The 26442-nt window shown below is 47.5% G+C and overlaps 1 protein-coding gene across 1 annotated transcript in view; it reads left to right on the top strand.

Moving 5' to 3' along the window:
• Positions 1 to 26442, top strand: part of PRKDC (protein kinase, DNA-activated, catalytic subunit) — a 128205-nt gene that overhangs the window by 24037 nt on the left and 77726 nt on the right. Inside the window, exons 23-36 of the mRNA XM_027560944.1 lie at positions 2042 to 2132; positions 2773 to 2936; positions 3585 to 3737; positions 7801 to 7908; positions 10018 to 10244; positions 15556 to 15650; positions 16943 to 17042; positions 18111 to 18244; positions 21048 to 21299; positions 22918 to 23141; positions 23976 to 24184; positions 24373 to 24505; positions 24921 to 25079; positions 25970 to 26173. Of these exons, the coding sequence (XP_027416745.1) occupies positions 2042 to 2132; positions 2773 to 2936; positions 3585 to 3737; positions 7801 to 7908; positions 10018 to 10244; positions 15556 to 15650; positions 16943 to 17042; positions 18111 to 18244; positions 21048 to 21299; positions 22918 to 23141; positions 23976 to 24184; positions 24373 to 24505; positions 24921 to 25079; positions 25970 to 26173 (2253 nt within the window). The remainder of the gene's footprint in view (positions 1 to 2041; positions 2133 to 2772; positions 2937 to 3584; positions 3738 to 7800; positions 7909 to 10017; positions 10245 to 15555; positions 15651 to 16942; positions 17043 to 18110; positions 18245 to 21047; positions 21300 to 22917; positions 23142 to 23975; positions 24185 to 24372; positions 24506 to 24920; positions 25080 to 25969; positions 26174 to 26442) is intronic.

The following is a 26442-nucleotide window of genomic DNA, read 5'->3' as shown; positions in this document are numbered from 1 at the left end:
CGGAGGAGCCTGGTAGGCTGCAGTCCATGGGGTCTCTAAGAGTTGGACACGACTGAGCAACTTCACTTTCACTTTTCACTTTCATGCAATGGAGAAGGAAATGGCAACCCACTCCAGTGTTCTTGCCTGGAGAATCCCAGGGACGGGGGGCCTGGTGGGCTGCCGTCTATGGGGTCGCACAGAGTTGAACATGACTGAAGCGACTTAGCAGCAGCAGCAGCAACTTAATATCTAGAACTGGTATTGCAAGCTTTCAGGAAGTTTCCTCTGATCTCATTATTTTTGACAGTTTTTGTTATAGGATCAGAAATTCATTTATTTCTTTTTTAAATTTTTACTTATTTTTCGCTGTGCTGGGTCTTTGTTGCTGCAAGGGCTTTTCTCTACTTGTGGCAAGTGGGGGCTACTCTCTTGACAGCTTTTGATTGGGCGACTTGAATGAAACTAGAAGTGGTGTCTAATGATTTTAAATTATTTTATCACATTTAGGTAAAAGAAGATAAAGTTTCTTGAGAATATCTCTAGTTTTGCATATTTCTTTACAGGCATAGGGCCCAGGGGCCCCAAAGTGCGAGGCCAGAACTGTTTTCACTCGTGACTATTTGCACTGTGCAGTGGTGGGTGGGGCTGTTAGTTCCTTTACGCTTCACGAAGCCTCGACCCTTGAGCACACACCGTGTACCATCCCGTGTGCTGGGGCAGGAGGCGCTGGCGGTTGTCCTCAGGGAGCATCGAGCAGCCACCTCCCCCATGAGCACCACTGTTACTGGAAGCATGGCAATGGACTCCTGGCTGCTCAGTGTCTGGCTGACGTTTTCTCTGAAATAGAGAGCGGGCCTGTCACTTCAGGAGCACATCTGAGAATCTTTGCTGCCAGTGAACCACTGTCTCCAGATGAGCAGTGCATTGTATTCCTAAACCGAGTGTAAGATAAAGCAAGCGGATTGTACTGTAATAGACTACATAAACTTCCCTCATGTGGGCTCACATGCCACATTGTAACTAACCTTTAAGAATCTACTGCTTCAGTTTTGAAGTAGTATCAAAGAAAACCCTGCTGCTGCTGCTGCTAAGTCGCTTCAGTTGTGTCTGACTCTGTGCAGCCCCATAGACAGCAGCCCACCAGGCTCCCCCGTCCCTGGGATTCTCCAGGCAAGAACACTGGAGTGGGTTGCCGTTTCCTTCTCCAGTGCATGAAAGTGAAAAGTCAAAGTGAAGTTGCTCAGTCGTGTCCGACTCTTAGCGACCTCATGGACTGCAGCCTACCAGGTTCCTCCATCCATGGGATTTTCCAGGCAAGAGTACTGGAGTGGGGTGCCATTGCCTTCTCCAAAGAAAACCCTAGTTTCCTAGAAAAACTATGAAGTCCTCCTCCCTTTTCTAGTCGCAGCCCAGAAGTCTGTCACAGACGCAAAATGTGAACAGCACCACTTGCCTGAGGTTGTTTATTTGGAATATATCCTTAGTTTTCCTAAAAGTATGTCATTTGTTAACATGTCATGGGTTCAGTGTTTTTAAATAAAATGATAAGTATTTAAATAATGGAAAGTAAAAGTGTTAGTCGATCAGTTGTGCTGACTTTTTGCAACCCCATGGACTGTAGCCCGGCCAGCTACTCTGTCCAGGGGATTTTCCAAGCAAGAATACTGGAGTGGGTTGCCATGCCCTCTACCAGAGGATCTTCCCGACCCAGGGATTGAACCTGCGTCTCCCTCATTGCAGGCAGATTCTTTACTGTCTGAGCCACCAGGGAAGCTAAGTTTTAACAAGATAAATACTGGTAAATACGACCCACATTAACAGAAGCTCTGTGGGAATCCTCAGTACTTTTTAAGGGTATCAGGACTCCGGAAACAGGAACTGCTGACCTAGAAAATGGACATTGGCTGCAAAAGTGGGAGAATTGTGGCTTCTTTTCATGTTTTTGCAGTAAAATGACGGCAGTGCTGTGGAGGATTATAAGGAGACATTGAGGGCATCAGTGGAAGAGAGGGTCTTTCTTTGAGCTCAAGGTTGTTTCTCATTGTCACCACATTTGCAGAATGAAGCACTGTCCTTAGAAGAAACACGGGTTCGAGTAGTGCAAGTACTTGGCCGTCTCGGGGGACAGATCAACAAAAACCTGCTAACAGGTGACGTTTCCTGAAAGTAACTCAACCCCTGAGACATGCGGGCCCCTCAGCTGAATGCACACCGGTCACGGTGTCTTCTGAGAGTGAATGCTTCTGCCATGCCCTGAAGCCTGTGGGTTCCTATCTTCAGGGTCTGGCATTTGTTCATTTTTTAAGCAGAGTCTAGCTGGATAGGCCTTTATGTTAAACATCGTGTCAGGAATTCAGAGTTACCTTTTTGAATACTAATATTGTTAATGTTTGGATATTTTTAGGTTGTTTTTGATCAGAATTAGTGTTTTTTGATGAGTAAAAATTTGTATTTTTAGTTTTAAAATTTCATCCTAAATGTACTGGTGAGTTTGGCATTTCAGCAGTTAGAATGTGTATTAGAAAAATATGTGTTTTAAAGAGGAACTATTTAATGAAAGTATTGTTCATTTACCATTTTTTCACAGAAGAATAACTTAACTAAAATTGAAAATTAAACGTTCCAGACTATCAGACTTGTTTAAAAATAATCTGACTTTCAGTCAGATTAGAAACAGCGTGTGGTGGTTTCTGATGTCGCTGCTGTGTGTGTGTGATAAACAGAGCAGGAGAGGGTGGGCCAGGGCCATCCCGGTGAGGGGAGGAGGGCTGACCGGCATCTCCCCTACAGCGGCGTCCCCTGAGGAGCGGGCCAGGGGCTGTGTGGCTTGGGACCGAGAGAGGAGGCTCAGCTTCGCAGTGCCCTTTGTGGACATGAAGCCCGTCATTCACCTGGACCTGTTCCTGCCGCGTGTCACAGAGCTGGCACTCTCTGCGGGTGACAGACACACCAAGGTACTCACTCGTCACTCGCCGCGGTCAGCTGCGTGCTCCTTAGGAGACATGTGTTGTGTTTCATGGGCTTTGTGTTTTCTCTAGCTTAGTGATGGGGAAACTGCTCAGTTATCAGAAATCGGTACCCTTGGAAAATGGAAATTAACCCTAAAGAGTCTGAATAGATGATAAAACATTAACACACTAGAATTCTTCATCGTAGAGAACACAGGGCACAGGGTGTTGGGAAGGGATTTTTTAGTCTGTGCTCGATTCTCTATTCAGGTTGGGAGATTCAAAACAGATGATCTCAAGGTTTTCTATTTGTACCTTTCCACATTTTGTTCATTAAAAATAGATTTTCAGGAAGTAACAGTTAAAGCGTGCTCACAACTGGAGCTGTGTTCTGTGATACGGCACCGTGGGACTGTGTCTCTTATGAATGTGTTCGTCCCAGTGCCTGGATCTTTTACGTCTCAGTTCTCAGCTCTTGGCTCCAGAGCAGAGTGAACAGAAGCATTAATCTTATACGACAGGAAGTGTTGCTTAATGTTAGTTCGTATATGGGTGGGGTAGTTACCTGCTGCACAGGTTTACCTTTTTAAAAGGCTGCGTTCTGTAGCGTTTCAAACTGCTCTTGACCTTTGTTGGACCCCTGGTCTGTTTCAGGTTGCGGCCTGTGAACTTCTGCACAGCGTGGTTATGTTTATGCTGGGAAAAGCCACTCAGATGCCTGACGGTGGCCAGGGCCCCCCACCCATGTACCAGCTCTATAAGCGCACGTTTCCTGTGCTGCTTCGACTGGCGTGTGACGTAGACCAGGTCAGTGCATGATCGTGAATCTGAAACAGTTATAGAATTTGGAAAAATGTCGCATCGGGTCCAGTGATCATCTCAGCTTGTTGCATGTTGGGACGACTCTTAGCATCCTTGAAACCTGCTGCCCGGCGCTGCCCTCCCACCTCTAGATAGGACCTGGGACTCAGGACTTCTCAAAGCACCCGCAGTCCCTAAACATGTGCCACAGGGTTTGGAAAGAGTCCCTGCTGTGGCATCTGAGGCTGTGTGTGCCATTGGCCCTGTGACGTCAGCGCTCATGGTCTCGCACGGAGGGGAGGTGGGGGAAGCCGTGGCCAGCAGTCAGGGGGCTCAGAGATACTGGCAGGGTGCTCTTTCCTTGTGGCTTTGTGGATAGGGACACAGCCTTTGGTGCTGGGACACAGAAAACATTCAAGTTCTCACTTTATTTTGTGAAGCAATAGAGGGTTCACACATAAAATAGAAAATGAAAAACCCACTTATAAACATGGATGGAAAGTCCCTTGGAATATGTGAACCAGTACAGTCCAGCAGTGCAGTGAGATGCACTGTGATTAAATAGAATTTGGGGGTAAAACTAGAAATTTACCACAGTAGATTTCTTTAGTGGTGATTCTCTCCATATAGGCCAGAAAAATATTTGTGTTGGCAACCCAGGAGTAGTTTACTTTTGCCTTTAAAATGTCATTTACCTGAATGACACAGTTGGGTCGCCCCCAGCCTTGAAGCACTGTGCTGCCTCTGTTTGGGCCTAGGTTGAGATGTGGTGAGACGTGACTCTACACCCAGAGCAGGACCTGTGGGCAGCCTGTTCTCAGAACGGCTTCATGTGTGTCTAGGAATTTATTTGTGGGGGTTGCTGTCTGTGTCTCTCATCAGGCCACGTGGTCCCTGAGGGCATGGATGTCAGAGAAAGGAAGAAAGAAGTTACTTTTTTGAATACAGTTTGTAAAAACTCTGGAAGGTTCAGATGTCAACCCATAAGTCTAAGAATCAATGAAGGTGAAAGCTGATGAATTACAAAATAGGACTCTCATATATCAGTGTTTTAATATAGCTCGTATTTTAGTATTGACCCCTTGGGAAATGTGTCTACAGTATGCCGTTCATAACAGCATCAAAGAATATAGTGCAGCATCTGGGGGAGTTCCCTGGTGGTCTAGTGGACAGATTCCGGACTTTCAGTGCTATGATGCAGGTCAGTCCCTGGCCTGCAGACAACGTGGTGCAGCCATAATAAATACAGAAAGCATCTAGCAATAGACTTTAACATGCCAGGCACTCGTGTATTTTATGAATATAAAATGAATGTGATGTGTGCCTGAAGAACCAGTACTGAGGGAATTTCCAGGTGGTCTAGCGCTTAGGGCCTGGCATTTCCACTGGTGGAGCCCGGGTTTGACACCTGGTCAGGGAACTAGGGTCCCGCATACTGCATGACTTGGCAAGAAGAAAGGATCAATACTGAAAAAAGGCTGAATCTTCCTCAAATCCTTCAGTAAGTTTGGTATCCTTCGAGCAAAAATCCTGAAAGTATTTCATTTTGAACATGAAAAGCAGTCTGAAAGAATAATTGCTTGAACCTAACCCCCAAAACTTGTGGGCGGGTCAAGTCCTGGAGGGAGTCCTGCCCTCGCAGACATCAGGAGGATGACACTCTGAGTACAGCGGTTGGACTACTGCACAGGTGTCAGTGGGGCTCTCTGGCAGTGGACATGTGGGCCCCTGTGTGCACATAAAGTATGTGTGGTGCATGGGGTTTTCTGGGTCAGTGAGAAATGGACCGTTTAGTATATTCTTTTAGAGTTATTAACATATGAAAGGTTAATTTCAGATTTAAAAGATACAGAAGGAAAAACAAACTGGAGATATGAGAGAGAAATGTAATGAATTATAGCCTGTGTGAATCTTTGGATAGGGATGGTCTTTTTCACTGGTAAAATATATTAATATGGAAACATAGGTTGCTAAAAGTAAACTCCCCACCGTCACCCCGCGCCCCCCATCACTCCCCAGGAAAAGGCATGTCATCCTCTGCAGAAAACCTGGGAAGCTTCCCTGAGATCTTAGTAAAACACATTCTTACAAACATATGTATAAATTTTGTTTTATAGAAAAAGTAGGGTCACAGTGTTCAGAAATTCTTTTATTTAAAATGAAGTTCTGCTACTCTTGTGGACTTTATCATTACATTGTAGGTGTCTTTCTGTAAAGTTTGTGTAGAAAGGGAGATTTTCATACAAGATTTGAAGGCAGATATGTGGAAGAAAATTATTAGTATATTGACTTGATCAGTGTTTAAAACTGCTGAATGACACAAAACCCACAATTTTGATATATATGTATTTAATGTGGGAGAGTCTCTTGGACAGCAAGGAGATCCAACCAGTCCATCCTAAAGGAAATCAGTCCTGAATATTCATTGGAAGGATTGATGCTGAAGCTGAAGCTCCAATACTTTGGCCACCTGATGTGAAGAACTGACTCATTTGAAAAGATCCTGATCCTGGGAAAGATTGAAGGCGGGAGGAGAAGGGGATGACAGAGGATGAGATGGTTGGATAGCATCACCAACTCGATGGACATGTGTTTGAGCAAGCTCAGGGAGTTGGTAATGGACAGGGAAGGCTGGCTTGTTACAGTCCATGGCGTAGCAAAGAGTTGGCCATGACTGAGCGGCTGAACTGAACTGAACTGAGTGTTGCCAGGCCAGTAGGGAAGAGGTCTGTCGTCCTGGCAGGAGGGAGTGCGGATGCCATGCTAGTCCAGAGAGGCATTCAGAGCGTGTGCACGTGGCTGTCACGCTTGTGAACCACCTGTGTTTCTAGCAATAGGTCCTGCTGCGTCCATACAGGAGATGCTGGGCCTCTAGGAACATACAGATACAGCCCATGTATTTATGTGAAAGGTATTCAGACAAGAGGAAAAAAAGGTGGTTACAAAAGTGTATTTTTACAGTCGTGTATATTCATATATTTAAGTGTAGAAGTGTATCGTGTTAACAGTGATTTTGAATGTTAACAGTGGTTACGTTCAAGCCCTACATTGGATGTAGGGTTATAGACGGATGGTTTTCTACATTTTCTATAAGGAATATGTATGTACATATATATAATTTATGTACTAGGAATGCAAAATAATTTTTTTGGAAACAAAAAAGTAACCCTTTAAGACCAGGTTAATTTCCAAACTGAAAGGTAAGACTCTTTTACTTTGATTTAGTCTAAAATTGTTTCAAGTTTAGGAAGATAATTTTCGGAGAAATATCTGGGTACAAGAGGACCTGTTTAGCCTGAGCCCCAAGACATGCACGTGAGTTTTGATGTGGTGTGCGTACCAAGTGCTTCCTTCTCGAGCACCGTATCACTGGGGAAGTAAAAGTCCCTGGACTGCGTGGGGCGCCTTTGCGGCCAGCCTGTAAGACACAGAGGAGAGAGATCTGAACACGGAGGATGTTCGCCTTCACTTGGACTGTGAGCATTTACTCCTCATAGAGAAAGGGGACTAGCCACATAACCACGTGTCTCAGGAGATTGCTCTGATCCAAAAGGACACTGCAGCTTCTCCCCAGGCCTGGAACTGTGAAACCCAGAGGCCAGCAGGCTGTCTGGGTCCTGGAGAGACTGTGTCTACATTTGAGCCGCTTAGGGTAAGAAACTGGGATGCCATACAGTGAAGACTTGCCTCCCTTCTTCTAGCCGGGGATGGGGGAGTGCCTCTTCTGTGATGCGTGTGGAAGCGTGTCCGCGGAGGACGTGGGAACGGACCGCCTCCTGTGCACGCTCAGGGCCAGGTTAATAGGATAGTTGTGGGAAGCTATCACTGTCAACCCTGATTGCCCTGCTTAGAAGAGGAACAATGACTCCTGGGACACATGATTTTTTTTTGCAGGCCTCTTAGAAGGGGAGAAGTTAGATCATGTTCGTCACAGAATTTAGCTGGAGAAGGACACTGGTATAACCACAGTAGTGGTATTGCTTAATTTTGCTTCTGTCGTAGAAATGGAACTTTCTCTGCTATAAGATCAGCATGAAGGAAGTGAATTGTGATGGTCTTGCTCTTCCAGGTGACAAGGCAGCTATATGAACCTCTGGTCATGCAGCTGATTCACTGGTTCACCAACAACAAGAAGTTTGAGAGTCAGGACACGGTTGCCCTGCTGGAGGCAATACTGGTGAGTGTGATCCCCTCCTGCCATTCTTGTTGACTGGCTTGTGTGGTCAGTGTTCAGGATCTTAAGCTGCCCATCGGGGTGTCAGAATGTAGCATCTCGCTAGATCCATCATCTTTTTCTTTTGTTTTAGATAATCGGTGAGATGCCATTTAATGAATGTGGTGCCATATTTATTATCTTAAGTGATACTTTTAAATAGCTGCATGCAAACAGATTTTTTTGCTTTGTTTTGGGAGGATAACTATAAACGTGACAAACTTCATCTACTTTGAGGGACTGTGTGTGTGTATGTGTGTTTGGAGGGTGGAAAGGGTGAACAGGAATGTCCCTGGACTTTTATCAGAGTTGCAGTATCCTCTTGTTTTTAAAAACATGTCTCTGGTATAATAGTTAAAAGTAAAAGGAATTATTTGAGCTTGTCCCATTTTCTCCTGCATTCAGATTCAGTTCCTCAAAACCCCTAAAAATCTCAGCTCAGCGTTTACATACAAGTGTCCTGAGCTACTGGAGGTGGCATTGTTGGGCTGTGGTCTCTCGCTCACGGAGGCAGAAGGCAGTGGTCAGCTAAAGCCTTACTGTCTTTCCACACTTATTTTATTTTCATTTTCTGAACTTGTACAAATACATGTGATTTCTTTAAATGTCATATTAAGTGATTTTTACCTATTATATCAACCCATACTTTTATTTTCTCATATGCTGACTTTGAAGTCAAAATCCCCAGTTGAACTCATAGCACATTTGTCTAAACGAAAATCCTGTAGTTCTATGTTTTTGAAAACTGATTTCTTTGAATCTCTGTGTCACTCTCTGTTGAGTGAGTAGCGTCCTCACTTGGAGGACTGCCATCCGTCCCTGCTGGCCCAGGTCAGTCCTGGCGTCCTGTCAAGTGTGTCGTTACTCGCAGAGGCCCCCGACTAGAGGTCACGTGTGGGTGGTGGGCGTTAGTGAACACTTGTAGTTAGGATGGTGGCGTCAGTACAGCTGTGGTGTACTTCCAGCAGGGCCTGGTGGTGGAGCTGCCTGTGACAGATCCAGTTAATTCAGTTTCACTTGTGGATATTTCAAGCAGACGGATTTATTCTGCTGTTTCTAAAGTCGCTATCTTAGCTGATCACTGAAGGCAGTTTAAGTCAGGGTGAGAATGGAAATGTAATGTGAGCCGGTTGTGGAGGTGAGAGCTGGTTGTGGAGGTGAGAGCCGGTGCAGGCTCCAGCACCCACGTGTCTCTCCCGTCCGCGCCTCTGCCATTTCTGCTGTGTGTGACCATCACCTCCTTGACTCTGGTTGGGACTGTGATCAGAGATTTTGTGTATGGCAGGGAACCAGTTGTGTTAGAATCCTCTTATTTCATTTTCTGAGTACTTTCTCAAGTTAAACTTCTCCTTCGTGGATCGAAGAGGGAAACAAACACTCAAGTTTCCTAGGCAGTTTTTTCTAGGTGTTCAGAGACCATGGGCTTCGGTGGTGACTCAGCTGGTAAAGAATCTGCCTGCAACATGAGAGACCTGGGTTCAGTCCTTGGGTTGGGAAGATCCCCTGGAGAAGGGAATGGCTACCTACTCTGTTATTCTGGCCTGCAGAATTCCATGGACTGTGTAGTCCATGGGGTCGCAAAGAGTCGGACACGACTGAGCAACTTTCACTTCTCTTTCAGAGACCATACCATTGTGGAGCATGCTCCGACAGAAAGTTATATTTTCAGAACCGCATCTGTCAGATTTTTCTTTGTGTAGCATTTCAGTTTCCTTGAGACTTGCAAGGTCTTTTCTTCATCCTCAATAGATAAGCATCCCAGGTGCTGTTACAGGTAGAATCAGCAGCAGAAGGTTTCAGGATGCAGCCATTGTGTTTATTCAGGGAACGAGAGACTGCTTTGTTGATATATAATTAAAGTATTCTCTCTCTTCTTACAAATGTTTCAGCTTCTTAGTCAGTGTAAAAGACAGTTTCATTTTGTCGAAGAAATTTGTTATTAGAGTCTAGATGCTTCCTGCGAAGCCCCTTGACTAGTGTCTATTTGTTCCTGAATTGAGCTCTAACTTCATTCCCATAATGTACTCCAGTTATGTTCAGGGTACTCAGCTGTCACTTTATGCTTTGTTTCAGGATGGAATTGTGGACCCTGTGGACAGCACTTTAAGAGATTTTTGTGGTCGGTGTATTCGGGAATTCCTCAAATGGTCCATTAAGCAGACAACGCCGCAGCAGCAGGAGAACAGTCCAGTAAACACCAAGTCACTCTTCAAGCGACTGTACAGCTTTGCACTTCACCCCAATGCTTTCAAAAGACTGGGAGCATCGCTTGCTTTTAATAATATCTACAGGGAGTTCAGGTGCGTGAGTTCCCTGTCTGGGGTACCGGGGCGGGGGAGCGGCACAGGGAGAGTAATACTATTTACAGGGAGTTCAGGAGTCCCATGCTTGGAAGAGTGTAAAGATTCTTACGTTTCCAGTAGTGATTTTGTGAAGTACTGTTTATGCATCCATGTAATCATGTATCAAGCACGTAGTGAAAACTTATATTCTGGACACTGTGCTGTTTTCTGGGGATTAAATAATGAATTAAAATGCTGTTTGCATTCAAGAAGAGGCTCAGAAAGTGTTGAGAACTACATTCACGCTTAATATACACAGTCTGGAAAGTGCAACAAAAGACGTCATAAGAGACTTGTGAAGCACGTAAAGGAGTCTGACACAGGGTGAGTAGGTTACACTGAGAGTGAGACTGGAGCCGTGTGGAAAGGCCCAGGCCCAGGTCAGAGAGACAGGCAGAGAGAAGAGATGGACGGGGGTCTGAGGAGACACATTTTCTCTTCCTTGCTGTGGGGGTTGAGGTGCTGATGCGAGTGAAGTGAGGCTGGCCCTGGGCCTCTCTGTAGAGCTAAGATCTGAAGGCCACAGCCAGGCCCGGAGTCATGGGAGCAGGGAACACGGTTGGACTTGTCCTGAAGCTCACCTGCCAGCAGCTGTGTGGGGAGTGGTCTGAGTGCCGGGACACCGGGGAAGAGGCTGTTTCATGGTCCGTGGAAAAGATAGTCCCTGACCTAAGGTCATGGCGATGCTGGCTTGTTCCTTCATCGAGCACTGGTTGCTAAGTTAGACTGCGTGTGCCAGGCTCCATGCCAGATGTGGGAGGTACAAAGATGCCGTGCTTCATGACGGTTGCATTTAAAAAAGCGAGGCAGGTGATAGTCACTTAGATAAAGGTAAAATTTGTAGCTGAAATCAGTGCTTTTAGTAGTAGTATAAGGGATTCCCTGGTGGCCCAATGGTTAGGACTCCATGCTTCCATTGCTGAGGGCTCAGGTTTGACCCCTGGTTAGGAAACCAAGGTCCCATGAGCTATGGTGTGCAGAGGAAAAAGAAGAAAAATTAAGTAGTGGTACATGATTACTAAAGGATCTTATAACAAATAATCAGACCTCATTTAGTCAGAATAGCTTCTCTCAGGAAATGGCACTTGGATAATGACGAGGGAGCAGTTGTTAAAATAAGAGAGATGATGGGTGGATGGGGGAGGTAGGTGGGTGGTGAGTAGATAGATTGTAGATGGATGGATGGTAGATGGAGATATGACGGACGGGTGGACTGATGGATGTCTGTATCTGCATGTGGGGGCATGTTCACGTTTGTATGAGAATTGACTGGAGTTTGAAGTCATTGTTAATTTTTTAGTTGAGGTGGAGTTGATGTAAAATGTTAGGTGTACAGTGTGATTCAGTTTTTAAAGTTTATGCTTCATTTATAGTTACAATAAAATATTGGCTATATTCCTGTATTGTGCATTGCTTATCTGTGTTGTACATAGCATTGTGTGTCTTGAATTCCTCTACCCTGTTTTGCCCCTCCTCCTTCCCTCTGGTAGTCACTGGTTTGTTCTTTATATCTGAGAGTCTGTTTCTGTTTTGTTATGTATATACGTTTGTTTTATTTTTTAAAGTCCCCATATAAGTGATATTATGCGATATTTGTCTTTGATCTGCTTCCCTAAGCATAAAACTCTCCAGGTCCAGCCATACAGCTGTGAATAGCATTATTTCATTCTTTTTTATGCTGTGTAATAATAGTCCATTGTCTATATACGCATCTTGCTCATCCTTTTATCTGTCAGTGGAAACTTAGGCTGTCTCTGTCTTGGCTGTTGTGATTCGTGCTGCTGTGAGCATTGGGGTGCCTTTATCTTACCGAATTACAGTTTTCTCAGGTATATGCCCAGGAGCGGAGGTGCTGGGTGGCATGGTAGTTGTAGTTTTAATGTTTCGAGGAACCTCCGTGCTGTTTCCATGGTGGCTGCGCTAGTCTACATTCCCACCAGCAGTGCCCAAGGGCCCCCTTTCTCCACATCCTCAGCAGTACTCGTTATTTCTGGTCTTTTTGGTGATAGTTATCTGACAGGTGTGAGGTGATATGTCATTGTGGTTTTGATTGAATTTCCCAGATGCCTAATGATGTTGATCGTCTTTTCATGTTCCTGTTGGTCGTCTGTGTGTCTCCTTTGGTGAAGTGTCTGTTCAGGTCTTCTGCCTATTTTTAAAGGGGCTGCTTTTTGATCCTGAGGTGTCTGTGTATTTTGTATACTAATCCATATTTATCATATCACTTGCAGATGTTTTCTCCTGTTGCGTAGGTTGTCATTTTGTCTTGTTGATGGCTTCCTTTGCTGTGCAGAAGCTTAAGTTTAATTAGGCCCCATTTGTTTCTTTTTGCTTTTGTTTCCTTTGCTTTAGGAGACAGATCCAAGAAAATATTGCTACAATTTATGTCAACGAGTATTCTGCCTGTATTTTCTTCTGGGAGTTTTATGTTTTGCAGTCTTACATATGACTGCATATACAGTCACATATACAGTCTTTAAAGTCTGTTAAAGATCTTACATATAGGTATTTAATTCATTTTTTTTTAATATGTTGTTAGAGAATGAATGTTCTGATTTCATTTTTTGTATGTAGCTGTCCAGTTTGCCCAACAGCATTTATTGAAGACCCTGTCTTTTCTGCATGTTATATTCTTGCCTCTTTTATCATAGAGTGACTGACCATAACTGGATGGTTTTATTTCTGGGCTCTCTGCTGTGTTCTGTTTATCTATCCGTCTGTTTTTGTGCCAGTCTCAGACCATTCTGATTACAGTATAGTCTGAACTCAGAGAGTGTGATTCCTACAGCTCTGTTACTCTTTCTCAAGATTGTCTCAGCTATTTGGGGTCTTTTATATTTCCATACAAAATTTAAAATTATTTGTTCTAGTTCTGTGAAAAATGCCTTTGGTATTTTGACTTTTTTTTTTTTTTTTTTAGCTTTTTAAGTTGTGAAACCTATCTGTACATAAGAATGTTTAAAACAGATGGCCACACCCCACGGTGTGTGGGATATTAGTTCTGCAGTCAGGGATCAGACCTGCACCTCTTGCAGTGGAACCTCGGATTCTGAACCACTGGACTACCAGGGAAGTCCACAGATGACATGATAGTTTGCATAGAGAACCCTAAAGACTCCACCAATAAAACTGTTAGAACTGATAAACTCAGTAAAGTTGCAGAATACAAAACCAGTACAGAAAAATCTGTTGCCTTTCTGTGTACTCATAACGAACAATCAGAAAGTAAAATTAAGAAAGCAGTCTCATTTACAGTTGTATCAAAAGGAATAAAATACCTCAGAATAAATTTAACCAAGGAGTGAAAGACCTGCACACTGACAACTGTAAGACACTGACGACAGAAACTGAAGAAGACGCCAGAGACAGGAGGCTGTTCTGTGCTCACGGATTGAAGTATTAATGTTGTTAAAATTTCCATACCTCCCATACAAGTCGCGAGATGCAGTGCTGTCTCTATCTAAACCCTGATGGCTGTTTGCACAGAAATAGGACCAGCGATCCTAATACGTGTGGGGAGCCACAAAGACCCGAATAGCTGAAGCAGTCCTGGAGGAGAGCCAGGCTGGAAGCATCCCCTGGGTCTCAAGACTCGTCCAGCCCTTCTGTCCGCCCTGTCTGACTTGCCTCTGGCCCTGTGTGCCCCCCTCTCCCTGTCTGCGACTCTCCCCTCCCCTTCCGATCCTCCCCTCCCTGTTCTGGTGAGACCTTGTTTCCTTTACCCTGTTGCTGTCTTCCTCGAATACCTGGGTTTGCTGGGCCGCATTCCAAGTGGCTCTGAGAGAAGATGCCGAGGGAGCTGGGTTGGGGGTGTTGTGTGTTGGACTATATGAGTACAGGCTTGGACACTTCCTTCCCGCATGCTCCAGGGCCGTTCTGGAAATCTTTCTTTGGGGAGCACAGTTTTAGAGATCATTTGTCTTGTCATTTCTCTTCTCACTACCTTAAATGGATTTGGTTTTTGTCTTACTGTCCTTTGTTTAAGATAAAACTACTGTAGTCACCCTGGCCCTCTGAGATTGACTCCAGCTCTGGAGTTTGACCACACGATGCTTTTCAGGGGAATCTCTTCTTCCCGCTCTGACACCCATGTTCCATCCTGCCTCACGCCTTTGCCCACAGCCTGTATTTTCAGTGTCAAATCTGGGTGTGTGACAGGCTGTGCATGTGGAAGATGAGGAGCCTGTGGAAACATAAGAGGCTTCTGGGATCCCCTTCTGGGATTCAAATTGAAAAAAAAAAATTAGGGTAATATTCCTGCCAAACCAGACAGCAATGTGCAGTCTTGTCCTGATGCCCCCTTCCTCTAGCCCCGCTGGTCCCTACTCTGGCCCTCACTCTGGTCCTTCACTCTGGTCCTCACTCTTGACCTCACTCTCGTCCTCACTGTGGTCTTCACTCTCGTCCTCACTCTGGTCCCTCACTCTGGTCCTCACTCTTGACCTCACTCTCGTCCTCACTGTGGTCTTCACTCTCATCCTCACTCTGGTCCCTCACTCTGGTCCTCACTCTTGACCTCACTCTGGTCCTCATTTCTGGTCTTCAATCTCATCCTCACTCTGGTCCTCACTCTTGACCTTACTCTCGTCCTCACTCTGGTTCTTCACCCTGGTCCTCACTGTGGTTCCGGGAAAACACCCCTTCCCAGAGAGGGGAGCGGTGCCTGTGTACTTGGTCACAAGCTGGAACACCCATGAGACTGCGAGCCTCCGCCTGGCAGTGTGTACACAATCACTCCCTGTCCTGTGTCAGAGGAACAGATTTTCCAGGGGCAGGCTGACCTGTGCCCAGACCCCCCAGAAGTCAGCTGTTAGTGGATCTTCCAGAGATGGTAGTGGTCCGTGTAACTGTTACATGTGGTGGGTATGCCTGTGAAAGGCCCAGAGTTGACTTGTTTTGGGCTGGGTAGAGAGCTTTTGAAGTTGCTTTAAAAGGATGAATGTAGGACCGGATCTTCTTTTCTGCTACATGTAATGTTGCGGAGGTGCGTGGATTGTGGTCAGAACAGTGGTTCAAGGTCCTGTGCTGTGAGCAGGTCCACAGGTGGAGGAGGGTGCTTGTCATGAAAGGCCATGTCTCTTGGGTCTGTTCTTGGCCAAGTTTTCTTCTTTGAGATGTTTTAGGTTGTTTTCTGTTTTAAAGTATTTGAGCCGTTTCTAAAGACAGATTCAGTTCAAGTGTGTTCTGTCTGGCAGCACTGCTGTGTCCCGGAAAACAGTGTCGTGGCTGTTTTCCGATTCTCAGATGACACTCATGTTCTCTGTTGCAGAGAGGAGGAGGCTCTGGTGGAACAGTTTGTGTTTGAAGCCCTGGTCACGTACATGGAAAGCCTGGCCTTAGCGCACACAGACGAGCGGTCTTTGGGTAGGTCCATTCGGGCTTTCTGTGCACGCTGGCCTGCACAGCTCGCCAGCTTGTCCACGCGGGGTGGGGCCAAGGCCACTCCCTTGTGAGGCGCTGTCTTCTTTCGTCTCCTGTTTAGGGTGATGAGTGAAGCAAGGACGGGCCCCTCACAGCCTCTAACCCAGTTTATACAAGAGGTGTCTGTATCCCTACCACTAAGACTCACCATGTCCCCCTGGTGGCCACTCAGGTTGACCCTGGTCATGCGGGGTCCTGCCCAGGGCTGGCGGGCCAGTTTTACGGTGAAGCCCCAGTGAAGCCAGTCAGCTGCCGTGGTGACTCAGCTGGTGGAAACTCACAGCTGGTGCAGGGCAGACAGTGGACCTGATAGGCTCAGAGAGGAGGACAGTGTCTCTGAACTCACTAACTGTGGTCTACAAGGTAGGAAATAGCTTTCCCAACAAAACTGTGATAAAGCTGTTGTGACAATAATGAAGAAAGTTTTAAAATACTGGGCCAGACATAGGCTACATTCTGTCCGGAGCTGTCAGAATCATCCTCAGTTTTCTAAGACTTCTTGGCGATCCCCTACTCGGTCTGCCTGGAGTCTGGCCCAGGGTTCTGACGTGGCTCTCAAGTGTGGAGACCCCCGCCCTCACCAGGGAGGTGCCTGTTATTAACAGACACATGGAGCCCTGTTGTCCTCCATGTTGATAGCCCTACTAATGAGTAAAAGCATCTAAACTTCAGTCCTGCCAGCATTACATTAAAATTGCTTCATCTTGACATCATATACAGGTGACTTTTCTCAACAGGAGAAATTTGACTCTTAAAAATCACTGTCAGGTAAAAAGTGTAGAGAGAAAATGCTTTCTTGGTAACAGGTGAGGGAGGCCTCTTTCCTAACCACCCTAGATGTCTGTGGATGATTTCACCGTTTTACTTCTGTTCTCCTGCAGTGCTGTATTATCAACTATAACAGAGTTTAACCTAAAGCAGAGAAGGAGGGTCAGGGAGCTCCCCCGAGATGACAGCCTGCAGTGGGGGTGCGTGGCTCTGGCCAGCTTGGTGGGTCCTGCGTCCCACCCGAAACTGAGGCTGCCTCTGGCTGGCGGGGCTGTGGTGTTGGTCTGTGTGAGTGCGCACCATGCTGACCTGCGTTTCTTGAACACGGGTTTTGGTTGTGGACGTGCAGTGTTGTATTTTATAAAATCACCTGTTTGATTACAAAGCTCGGCCAGTAAGCCTAGTACTGCTGTATTGATGACTGTCAGCTGTGAATCTCCGTGGCGATGTCTGTGTGTTGAGAGCAGGTACGGTTCAGCAGTGCTGTGATGCTGTCGACCACCTGGGGCGCATCATCGAGAAGAAGCACGTTTCCTTAAACAAAGCTAAAAAGCGACGCTGTCCCCGGTAGGTGATGTTGCTTCCTTTCTCTTTCTTTTTTTCCCCCCCAACATAAAACCAATTCTCAGTCAACACATGGGAATCTGGGAGGAGTCAGTTTTGCAAAGTCATTTAAAAGCTGTATGTTTAAAAGTGCTTCATTTAAGGTGTAATCTTGGTTGGGGTGGTAGATGCATTTTTAGAGTCGTTGTTGGAGCTGAGATATGTTTGCACTAAATACAGCTCTGATGTGGAATTGCTTGACATGCTATGGAGTAGGTTTGGAATGCAAGAACCAAAATACTAGAACAGTAGGATTTTGAGAGACATGAAGTTACAGGATTTTGAAATGAAGTCCTTCAAAACCAAGGTTGGCTCATCGCCCAGTGGTTTCCTGTCTTTACTCCCATTTCCATTCTGCTGGGTCCCATTCTCAGACGGGGTCAGGGTGTGCCATGTCCCCTCTCCCCTGGGTCTGTGCAGGGGCCTGAGGAGCCCTGGCATATGCTAACACTCTGCAGAGGCATAGCCTGTGGACTGGACATTGATTCTTACTCTGTGGTTTTAAAATCGATTCTCCCCGACCCTAGGCGTGGCATCCCTCCAGGTTGCTATGCTCACTCTTGAGCAGCAGGATTACTTTGAGGTCTGGTGACAGCGTGGGTCACTGGGCCCTGCCCTGGAATTGGCCTTTGTAGGTTTACAGGGGGCTGAGAATTTGCCTTTCTGCCGAGTTTACAGATGACACTGATGAAGCTGGTCCAGGGAGCACAACTTGAGAAGCTCTGCTTCGGATCCTTGACCCCTTTTGTTTTAAACTGCACTTAACAGAAAACATGAAAATATGTGGTGCTGTTCTTTTAGAAATGCTTTTTAATTTTTCCCTCAATTAAAAAAAAAGGCAATGAGCATTTAGGATCTATTTCACCTGTGACATTTTGATTGTATTCCAATGATAATACATTAAAAATAAATCAAATACCTTTTAATGAGTTTTCCACATGTATTAAGGAAGCAAAATTAAATTTATGGTTTATGGTTGGCTAAATGCTGAATGTTGGGGCAAATACTGAATGCAGTGTGTTCTCCATACAGAGGCTTCCCACCTATGGCGTCCTTGTGCCTGTCGGACGTGGTCCAGTGGCTTTTCACCAACTGCGGGAGGCCCCAGACGGAATGTCGACACAAGTCCATAGAACTCTTCTATAAGCTTGTTCCTTTGCTGCCAGGTATGGCGATCATTGTGCCCTATAAGTGTCTTTTACCAGTAGTCTAGAGATGTACTTATATAAAATGTGATCTTTCCATTTAGACTAATGTAACATGCCTCTAACAAACAAAAAGTAAGTTATGTTCAATAGTCATTTCAGGTCATTTGTATGACAGCTGATAATTTATGGCTACAGAGTTCTCAAAGATTTGAGAACTTTAGAAGGAAAAATCCTGTTTTGATGTTAGATGAAACAGAGGAAGTAAATTTAGGATTTCTTAGTATCTTTTTTTTTCTTCTACAACATTTTTGCTTTTCTATTCCACTTCAAAAGAAGGAAGAGTTGGATGACCATGGTAGTTGTTAACGTGATATTCAATTAAAATTTAGAAATCTTATTAACGGTTAATGAAGAAATGTAGTTGTTTTATTTTGACATGTAAATTAATAAGGGATTCCGGACTCCCAAGTCTGGATGCTGTCAGATCTCTGTGACATTAAAGGAAAGCAGTGGACCTGTGCTTTTTAGTAGTCACTGTGCTGGATCTCTAAACTGTGCTTAGAGACGTGAGATCATGTCTCAGTGTCTCAGGAGTGAGCGTCTTGTCTCTCCAGTTAGTCCGTCCCCAGGTTTGGTGGCTGGGGCGTGGGGATGCTGGGCTTCACGTGCGCCGGGCACGAGTCCGGAACCAAGTGGTGCTGTGCCACGTGCATCCGGGTGCGGCGGCGCCCTGCACCATGGCTCCTCAGCCTGTTTAGCAGGTGGCGTGGAGGACCACTGTGGGGGACCAGAGGCGAGATGCCTTCCTGTCATTCTGGGAGTTAGAAGGATTGTGCATTTTGTTATACTGTGGAATATAGTACAAGTCGCTTAGTCGTGCCCCACTCTTTGTGACCCCATGGGCTGTAGGCTCCTATGTCCATGGGATTTTCCAGGCAAGAATACTGGAGTGGGTTGCCATTTCCTTCTCCAGGGTACTATGAAATACGTGATGTTAAATACTATATAATTTACATACTATATATCATGATTGTATTCATGCTGTATATTTACATATACTATGTAAACATATAGTATGTATTTATCCACTGTACTATAATTTAACATATGTGATAGAGATGTATGTTTGTGCTTTTAATTTTTAGGGAATTGTTTAAAAAGCATTAGTATTTTATATATGCTTTTAGTCAGCAAAGTTTGTTTCACATGTTTCCATTCTCACAAGGAAGTCAGTGCAGAGTGGATGGACGGGGTGGAGGGCGGAGCAGAGGTGGGACTGCTTCCTGCAGGCCCCATGCCTGCAGGTGGCATTGGCGCGGCCGCTCTTCCTCCCAGCTGCCTGCTGCAGGCCCTCCTCCCAGCTGCCTGCTGCAGGCCCTCCTCCCAGCTGCCTGCTGCAGGCCCTCCTCCCAGCTGCCTGCTGCAGGCCCTCCTATACTTTGGTGAAATATCAGGGCTCTACCTCTCAGAATGATCTGTGTTGAGCACCGGACGCTGGGTTCGCCATCTGACTCGTCCTCCTGTGTCCTCTAGGGGGCCTCTGCCCACTTCAGGGATATTTAAGGTCCTGCGTCCTGCAGAGGTGCCCTGTGCACCAGGGCCAGGCGCGTGGACACCCAGATGCATGGGACGTGATGAACAGTGCAGGTTTGTTCCCCACCAGGGGATGGTGGTGGAAAGGCCCCGCCTCACGGGGAGTGGGAGCGAGAGACAACCTCCCCACCCTCCCCGACTCATCTTGTTTCCCTCTAGGCCTTTCTTCCTGGGCCCTTCATTTCTGCATGTTCTCCACCGCCACTCTCAGCTAGCACTTGATGTAGAATTTACATATCTTCTTATTCTTTACTCACTGTTACAGTTTTCTTTGTCTCTTAGTGAAAATAATGAACTGGTAATTTTTCTTTCTAAAACTCTGAAAACATGGTTCTAATCTTTTCTTACGTGGCTTGTGATACGTATTTTCTGAGACAATAAAAAAACATTCCTTCTTTTGCATCAGAAATACCTTACTGTTTCAGTTTCTAACTTCATTAGAATGACTTGACGTGTTTAAAGGCACTGATTTCAGAGCCTACAAAATACGCTTTAACATTCTTTGTTTAATTTAGAAAATAATTAATATCTATTAGAAAAATATCTTTTAAAAAGTAGATCATTTAATTCTCTTATTTAATGAACACTGGACTTTGCCACGTGGTAGATGCTCTTCCGAGCACTGTTTCAGATATTAGCTGCTTTGGTTCACGTAATCTTGGCGACAGCCCCGGAGGCGGATGTTGTGTGAGTCACTGGACAAGGACACAGGCCAGGGGGCCGCTCCCCATGGCGCCGGCTGGCCAGGCAGGACCTTCAGAGGGCCTCACTACTCCTGTGCTTGTTCCTGCGAAAAAGCAATAATGGTTCTCAAGATAGAGGGCAGGAGGAAGAGTCTGAAGTTTATAGATAGTGAAAAGGTATCCAGTTAGGTTGCTAATGGTTAAAGACACTGAGGAGAATGACTTCTGGTGAAATTACCTTCTTGTCTGTGGGCACAGGGAGTGAGCTGTGAGTGCCACAGTTAGAAAAACACTATCCTGGATCATTTTGGAATTTCATTGCATTGGTAGGTTTGTTTGTGTGAGTCTTTTATGGGGGGCTGTATTTGAAATATTGTGATATTGCCCGTTTTGTTATGGTCTGATGACATTTTAACCTACCAGACCTTTTTTTGTTCTTTATTGGTAGGAGAAGCTATTTTTTATTTTCGTATAGCGATTACCAAATGATTTTAATCACCCGAGAGTGACTGATGTGTGTGTTTGAATCCTGTTTCTCTTTTAAGGCAACAGGTCCCCTTCCTCATGGCTGAGAGACCTGGTCCAGAAGGAAGGCGTCCCCTTCCTCGTGAGCACCTTCGAGGGCGGAGGAGCCCGGGACCGGCCGGCCGGCCTGCTGGCCCAGCCCACCCTCCGCCACCTGCAGGGCCCTTTCAGCCTGCGCGCCGCCCTGCAGTGGATGGATGCACTGCTGGCTGCGCTGGAGTGCTACAACACCTTCCTGGATGCGGGCACCCTCAGCGCCGCCGAGGTCCTGGGTGGGTAGAGCCTGTCGGCTCAGCTCCACGGCTCTGCCCGGAGCCAGGCTGGGGAAGAGATGGGGCATGTGACTGGACGGGATCATGGGTGTCATTCTCGGCTCTGCCTGCTCCCTGCGCTCACAGTCAGGGTGCGAGGCCCCCTGTCTCACCGCCCTGGGATCCACACCACTCTCTCGCCCTGCTCCCTGGTTTTCCACCCCCGTGCCCCCTCATCTTCTGAGCTCCTGGGGGGGTGTCTGTAGTTTTCTTAGCTCTTCCTGTTCCTGGAGCATTTCTGTTCTAGGCGGTAGTGACGGCGCTTGCGGAGGACAGCGGGCGGTGGGATGTGTGTGCTGAGCGGGCCCTGTCCCCTGGGGACCTGCATGGCCCACGTGGGCAGGTGCCACTCTGGGAGGGGAGTCCCTAGGGAGGAGTGCGTGCAGCTGGCCGGTGGCTGCCAAGTGCGCTCTGCTGTGAGGCTCAGAGCAGCTGCATTTAGTGTCTGGGATTTCTCCGGGGTCCTCGCTTGCGTGGGCCTAACTGCAGACTTTCCCACAGAACAGGTTGGGCTGTTCAAATGATTGAACTGGGGGCATCTGCTCCAGCTGTGGTGACAGCTGACTGAGGGGACTGGGTCCTCCCCCAGTCCTGTCAGAGGTGACAGGGTTAGAAGGACTCAGGTGGTCCCTGGTCTGCTGTACTCAGGGCAACTCAGGTTTGAGAATGTGACTCTGACCAAATGTACTCTCAGTTACTTGAATACATAATGACCTGTCCAAAATTACTCAAGTGACCCGTTAGGTGGCAATTTGATTAACTTTCCTTAAATCTAATGACACAGAGAACTGGACACCCCACCCGAGAGGGTCTCACCCAGCCTCCACCTTTGCTCATCTCTCGACTTAGGCACCACTGGGGTCACTTGTCCCCGTCTTTATGCCCAGATGGTGAGCTGCACTCCGATTGCAGAGTGGAGAGCTTATGTCTGTCCTTCTGTGGCAGACGGGGTGGGCCAGGGGAGTGTATCTCAGACTCATGAGTTTTGTGGGAAACCCATCTGGGAGTTGGCCTGAAATTGACTCCATGAAACAGCCAGTCAGAGCCCCCTGTTTAAGGCCAGGATGTGTCTCCCCCGCTGCCCCTTTGGGGAACATTTATGTGGTTTCTTCTTATTTTAAATTGAAAACATTGCTAGAATGAACATCCTCAAAGCGCATGTTTGCAGTTCCACTGTTATTTCATGAAGATAAAATCTCAGTTCTGGATCAAAGGATATGAACTTTTAAACCTTTGATAGAAATTGGTGTGCACGTTATTTTAAAGCTTTTAGTATGATTGAGCAAATAGCCCTTCAAAAAGATTGTGTGAATTTATGGTCCCGTGGGTAGTGTTTGAGAAGCAGGATCTAACCCTGCATAGGTGTGTTCTTACTGTGTGGGTCTACAGCTGAATTCTAGGTGGGTTGTGTTTTGAAATGAGAAGAAATAACTGCCCGTTTTATTCAGCTTTTATTGAACCTTTAAAAATTTGACTGAAAGTATATATATCACGCCCATACTTAAAGAAGGAATTTTACATTAATCTTAGTGATTTTTGAAGGAGGTGTATGCTGATATTTTACTATAACTTTTTCTAGGTGCTGAAACGCAGTCTTCGCTTTGGGAAGCAGTGGCTTTCTTCTTAGAGAGCATCGCCCTGCACGACATCGCAGCAGCACAAAAGTGCTTTGGCGTGGGGACCACGGGTGACAGGCCCAGCCCGCAGGAGGGCGACAGGTACAGCTACAGCAAGTGCACGGTGGTCGTCCGGGTCCTGGAGTTCTCCACGACGCTGCTGGGCACCTGCCCCGACGGCTGGAAGGTGGGCCTGCCCTCCCACCGGCTCTGCTTTCCCAGAGCTGTCCCTGTGTGGGAACAGTCTGTTCTTGAAAATACCGGACTTCAGGTTCTCACGTGGGAACAGAAGACAATTTTCTAAATGTCTTATTGGCTCTTGGGTTTTATGCTGTGACCGAGTACCTGCCTGAGGAAATGCACATCAGCCAAAGTTTGTAAATGTGTCTGTTTGGCCGAGGCCCACAGCCCACCCATTGGCATCTACTGTGTGCCTACTGTGCACCTGGCCTGCCCCTCCCAGGGCTGGGGGCCCAGGCTGCCCCATGAGGGTGCCATGGGAGCACCTCCAGGCCCACCTTTCCCAGGACTGGGGGCCTGAGCTGCCCCATGAGGATGCCATGGGGGCACCTCCAGGCCCACCTCTCCCAGGGCTGGGGGCCCAGGCTGCCCCATGAGGGTTTCACGGGGGCACTTCCAGATCCTACTCTCTGGTGGCTGAGGGCTCAGACCACCCCATAAGGGTGTCATGGGGGGCACCTTCAGGCCCGCCTCTCCCAGGGCTGGGGGCCCAGGCCTCCCTGTGAGAGTGTCATGGGGGGCACCTCCAGGCCCGCCTCTCCTGGGGCTGAGGGCTCAGACGACCCCATAAGGGTGTCATGAGGGCACCTCCGGATCTGCCTCTACCAGGACTAGGGGCCCAGGCCTCCCTGTGAGAGTGTCATGGGGGCACCTCCAGGCCTGCCTCTCCCGGGTCAAAGATGGAGAGCGGGTGCCAGCCCTTCCCCAAGGCAGACGGACTCCCATGTGCCTGGCCGTCCAGGGCACTGGGAGTCCCACTGCTGCCATTACGTCTGTCCAGCTCCTTGGGAAAGACTCGTGCAGCGCAGACCTCATGAGGCTCCTGGTGAGGACATTGTGTGCACCCTCAAGTGTGGGCTTCAACGTTGGAGATGTGCGGGTGATGGAGCAGCTCCCTGACGTGTGTGTGGCCCTGCTGAGGGCCCTGAAGACGTCTCCACACCAGGACATGCTGGAGGCCCGCCTCCGGGAAGAGGTCACGGCAGAAAGGTGGGGCTCCGGATGGGCTCAGCACGGGGGCGGCGTCAGCCAGGGCCTGCTCGGCCCCAGGACAGCGGCCATGGCTGGGGCCCTGCAAGCTTGTAAATGCATTCCAGCAGGACTCATGATTGTCAGAGTCTTTACAGTAAGGAGGCCAGCACTCACCTGGTTTTTCTTTGTTTTCCTTGCCTGGCCAGCATTGGGGAGCTGTGTGCTGTTGACCTGTATGGCCCGGACGCTCACATGAAGAGGGCCAGACTGGCTTCTCTCGTGTTGGCTTGTAAGCAGCTGCACAAGGCTGGCTTTCTGCATGTCATAATGCCGTCTCAGGTAACTGTGCTGCGTTGTTTTACATTTGTCTTAGCTTATTATGCCAGTTAGTCTATTTGTGTGTAGTCTTTTTTAAGACATTGTTATGTACAGAGCTTGCTGAGATGGGAATTAGAGAAATACTTGATCCAGACACGTCAGTGTTGCCTGCAACAGTGAATGCTAAAGGTCGTGAATGTAAACTGGAAATCCAGTGAAGGACTTGTGAATGTTTTCAGCAGCCTTCTGAGACCTTTAGGCACTAACTGCTGTCCTCCCTTTGTGGCAGGAAGCAGAGGTGAGTGAAGTTGCCCCTGAGAGTCGGAAGGCAGTGGTCAGTGTTAGTGAACGTGGCTTTTTATGAATGAAAGCGGTGAGGTTGTGTTTTCCTCTCAAATGTCTCATTGCTGGGTATCTCAGTGTTGCTTCACTTCAGTCTGCAGATGAGCAGCATTCTCTCGGCATGAAGCTTCTTTCCTTGGTTTATAAAAGCATTGCCCCTGGACATGAGGGGCTGAGTCTGTCCTCCCTGGACCCCAGCTGCCGGCGGTTCGCACGTGAGCTTCTGGAGCTGGCCTTTGCGTGCGGAGGACTGGTAGGAGACGCGCCTGCGTGCTCATGTGCCTTCTGGTGACCTTGGGCAGCGTTCACAGCGTCCCTGGAGACGGGAGTTTAGTTGGGGACCCTCTCAGCTGTGGCTACCCACTGCTGTATTCTGACCTGGAGAATTCCATGGACTGTATAGTCCATAGAGTTGCAGAGAGTCTGACACAACTGAGCAACTTTGACTTTCACGCCACTTTTCTGAGCTGCACAAGGACTTTAATAACTGATTTACGTGAGATGACTTTTTCTCCCATAAGAAAAGAGTTTCCCTTTTTTTTATAAAAGGAGTAGAATGATGTTCTTCTTGAACTGAGGTTTGGTTTTTCTCAGGCAGAGCACATTCTGTGGGTGCAGAGCCACCCTGTGCTGACGCAGTGGCTCTTCCTCCCCCGTCCTTGGTGACTCGAGAGGCTGGTGTGGGAGGCGCGTCCAGACGCCCCAAGTGCTCATGGCCTCGGGCTCTGCCGGGCGGCCTCTGATGATCTCGCTGGCCGAGGGTCCCCGTCCACCGCCCCCCTTCTCCTGCCTGCCCCCATACCCCCTCAGCACAGACAGACTACTGTCTAATGTCCTCACCTGAGGGTCCCCACCCACCGCCCCCCTTCTCCTGTCCCCTTGTCCCCTCGGAACAGGCAGACGACTGTCTAACGACCGCACCTATCCCAGATGCTCCCCTCAAAGCAGGATTTGGGGGAGCCCTGGGAGACACGGGAGTAGGGAAGAGTTCTGACCCCAAATGGAACCTGGGAAATGGAGCCTGGGGAGGGTCTTCAGTGCACACCAGCCCAACCTCCCAGGCCAGGCCCCTATGCTTTACATGTCAGAGTTCTCTGTCGCCCAGAGAGTCCTGACCACTGCCGTCCCCTCTCCTCCTTGCAGTGTGAGCGCCTGGTGGGTCTCCTCCTGGACACAGCTGTGGTATCCACGCCATCCTCAGGAGGCACCCAGAGGAACGTTGTCAGCTTCTCTCATGGACAGTATTTCTACAACCTGTTCTCAGAAACAGTCAACACTGAACTGTTGAGAAATCTGGATCTTGCCGTATCAGAGCTCATGAAGTCATCTATGGGTAATCCCAAAATGGTAATGGGTTTTTCCTCTTAGGAAAGTGTGTTTTCTTTAGTAATAAAGGGGTTGCTGTACTGCTGAGAAAATGCATCATTAAAACAAAATACAATCTCTGCCTGGAAGGTCTAAAACTCCTGTCCAAAGCCTCTCCTCTGTGAGCAGTTAGTGACGTAGTGGATATGAGACTTTGACCCTTGTTCTCATCTCGCAGGGCCCGAACGACACGGCTCAGCTGTGGGAGCGACCGGCCTTAGTCTCCCCCGGCTACGGCTGTGCCAACGCCG

This window comes from Bos indicus x Bos taurus, chromosome 14, assembly GCF_003369695.1.
Source record: "Bos indicus x Bos taurus breed Angus x Brahman F1 hybrid chromosome 14, Bos_hybrid_MaternalHap_v2.0, whole genome shotgun sequence".
Classification (NCBI taxonomy): domain Eukaryota; kingdom Metazoa; phylum Chordata; class Mammalia; order Artiodactyla; family Bovidae; genus Bos; species Bos indicus x Bos taurus.
This window is presented reverse-complemented; position numbering and strand designations above follow the sequence as displayed.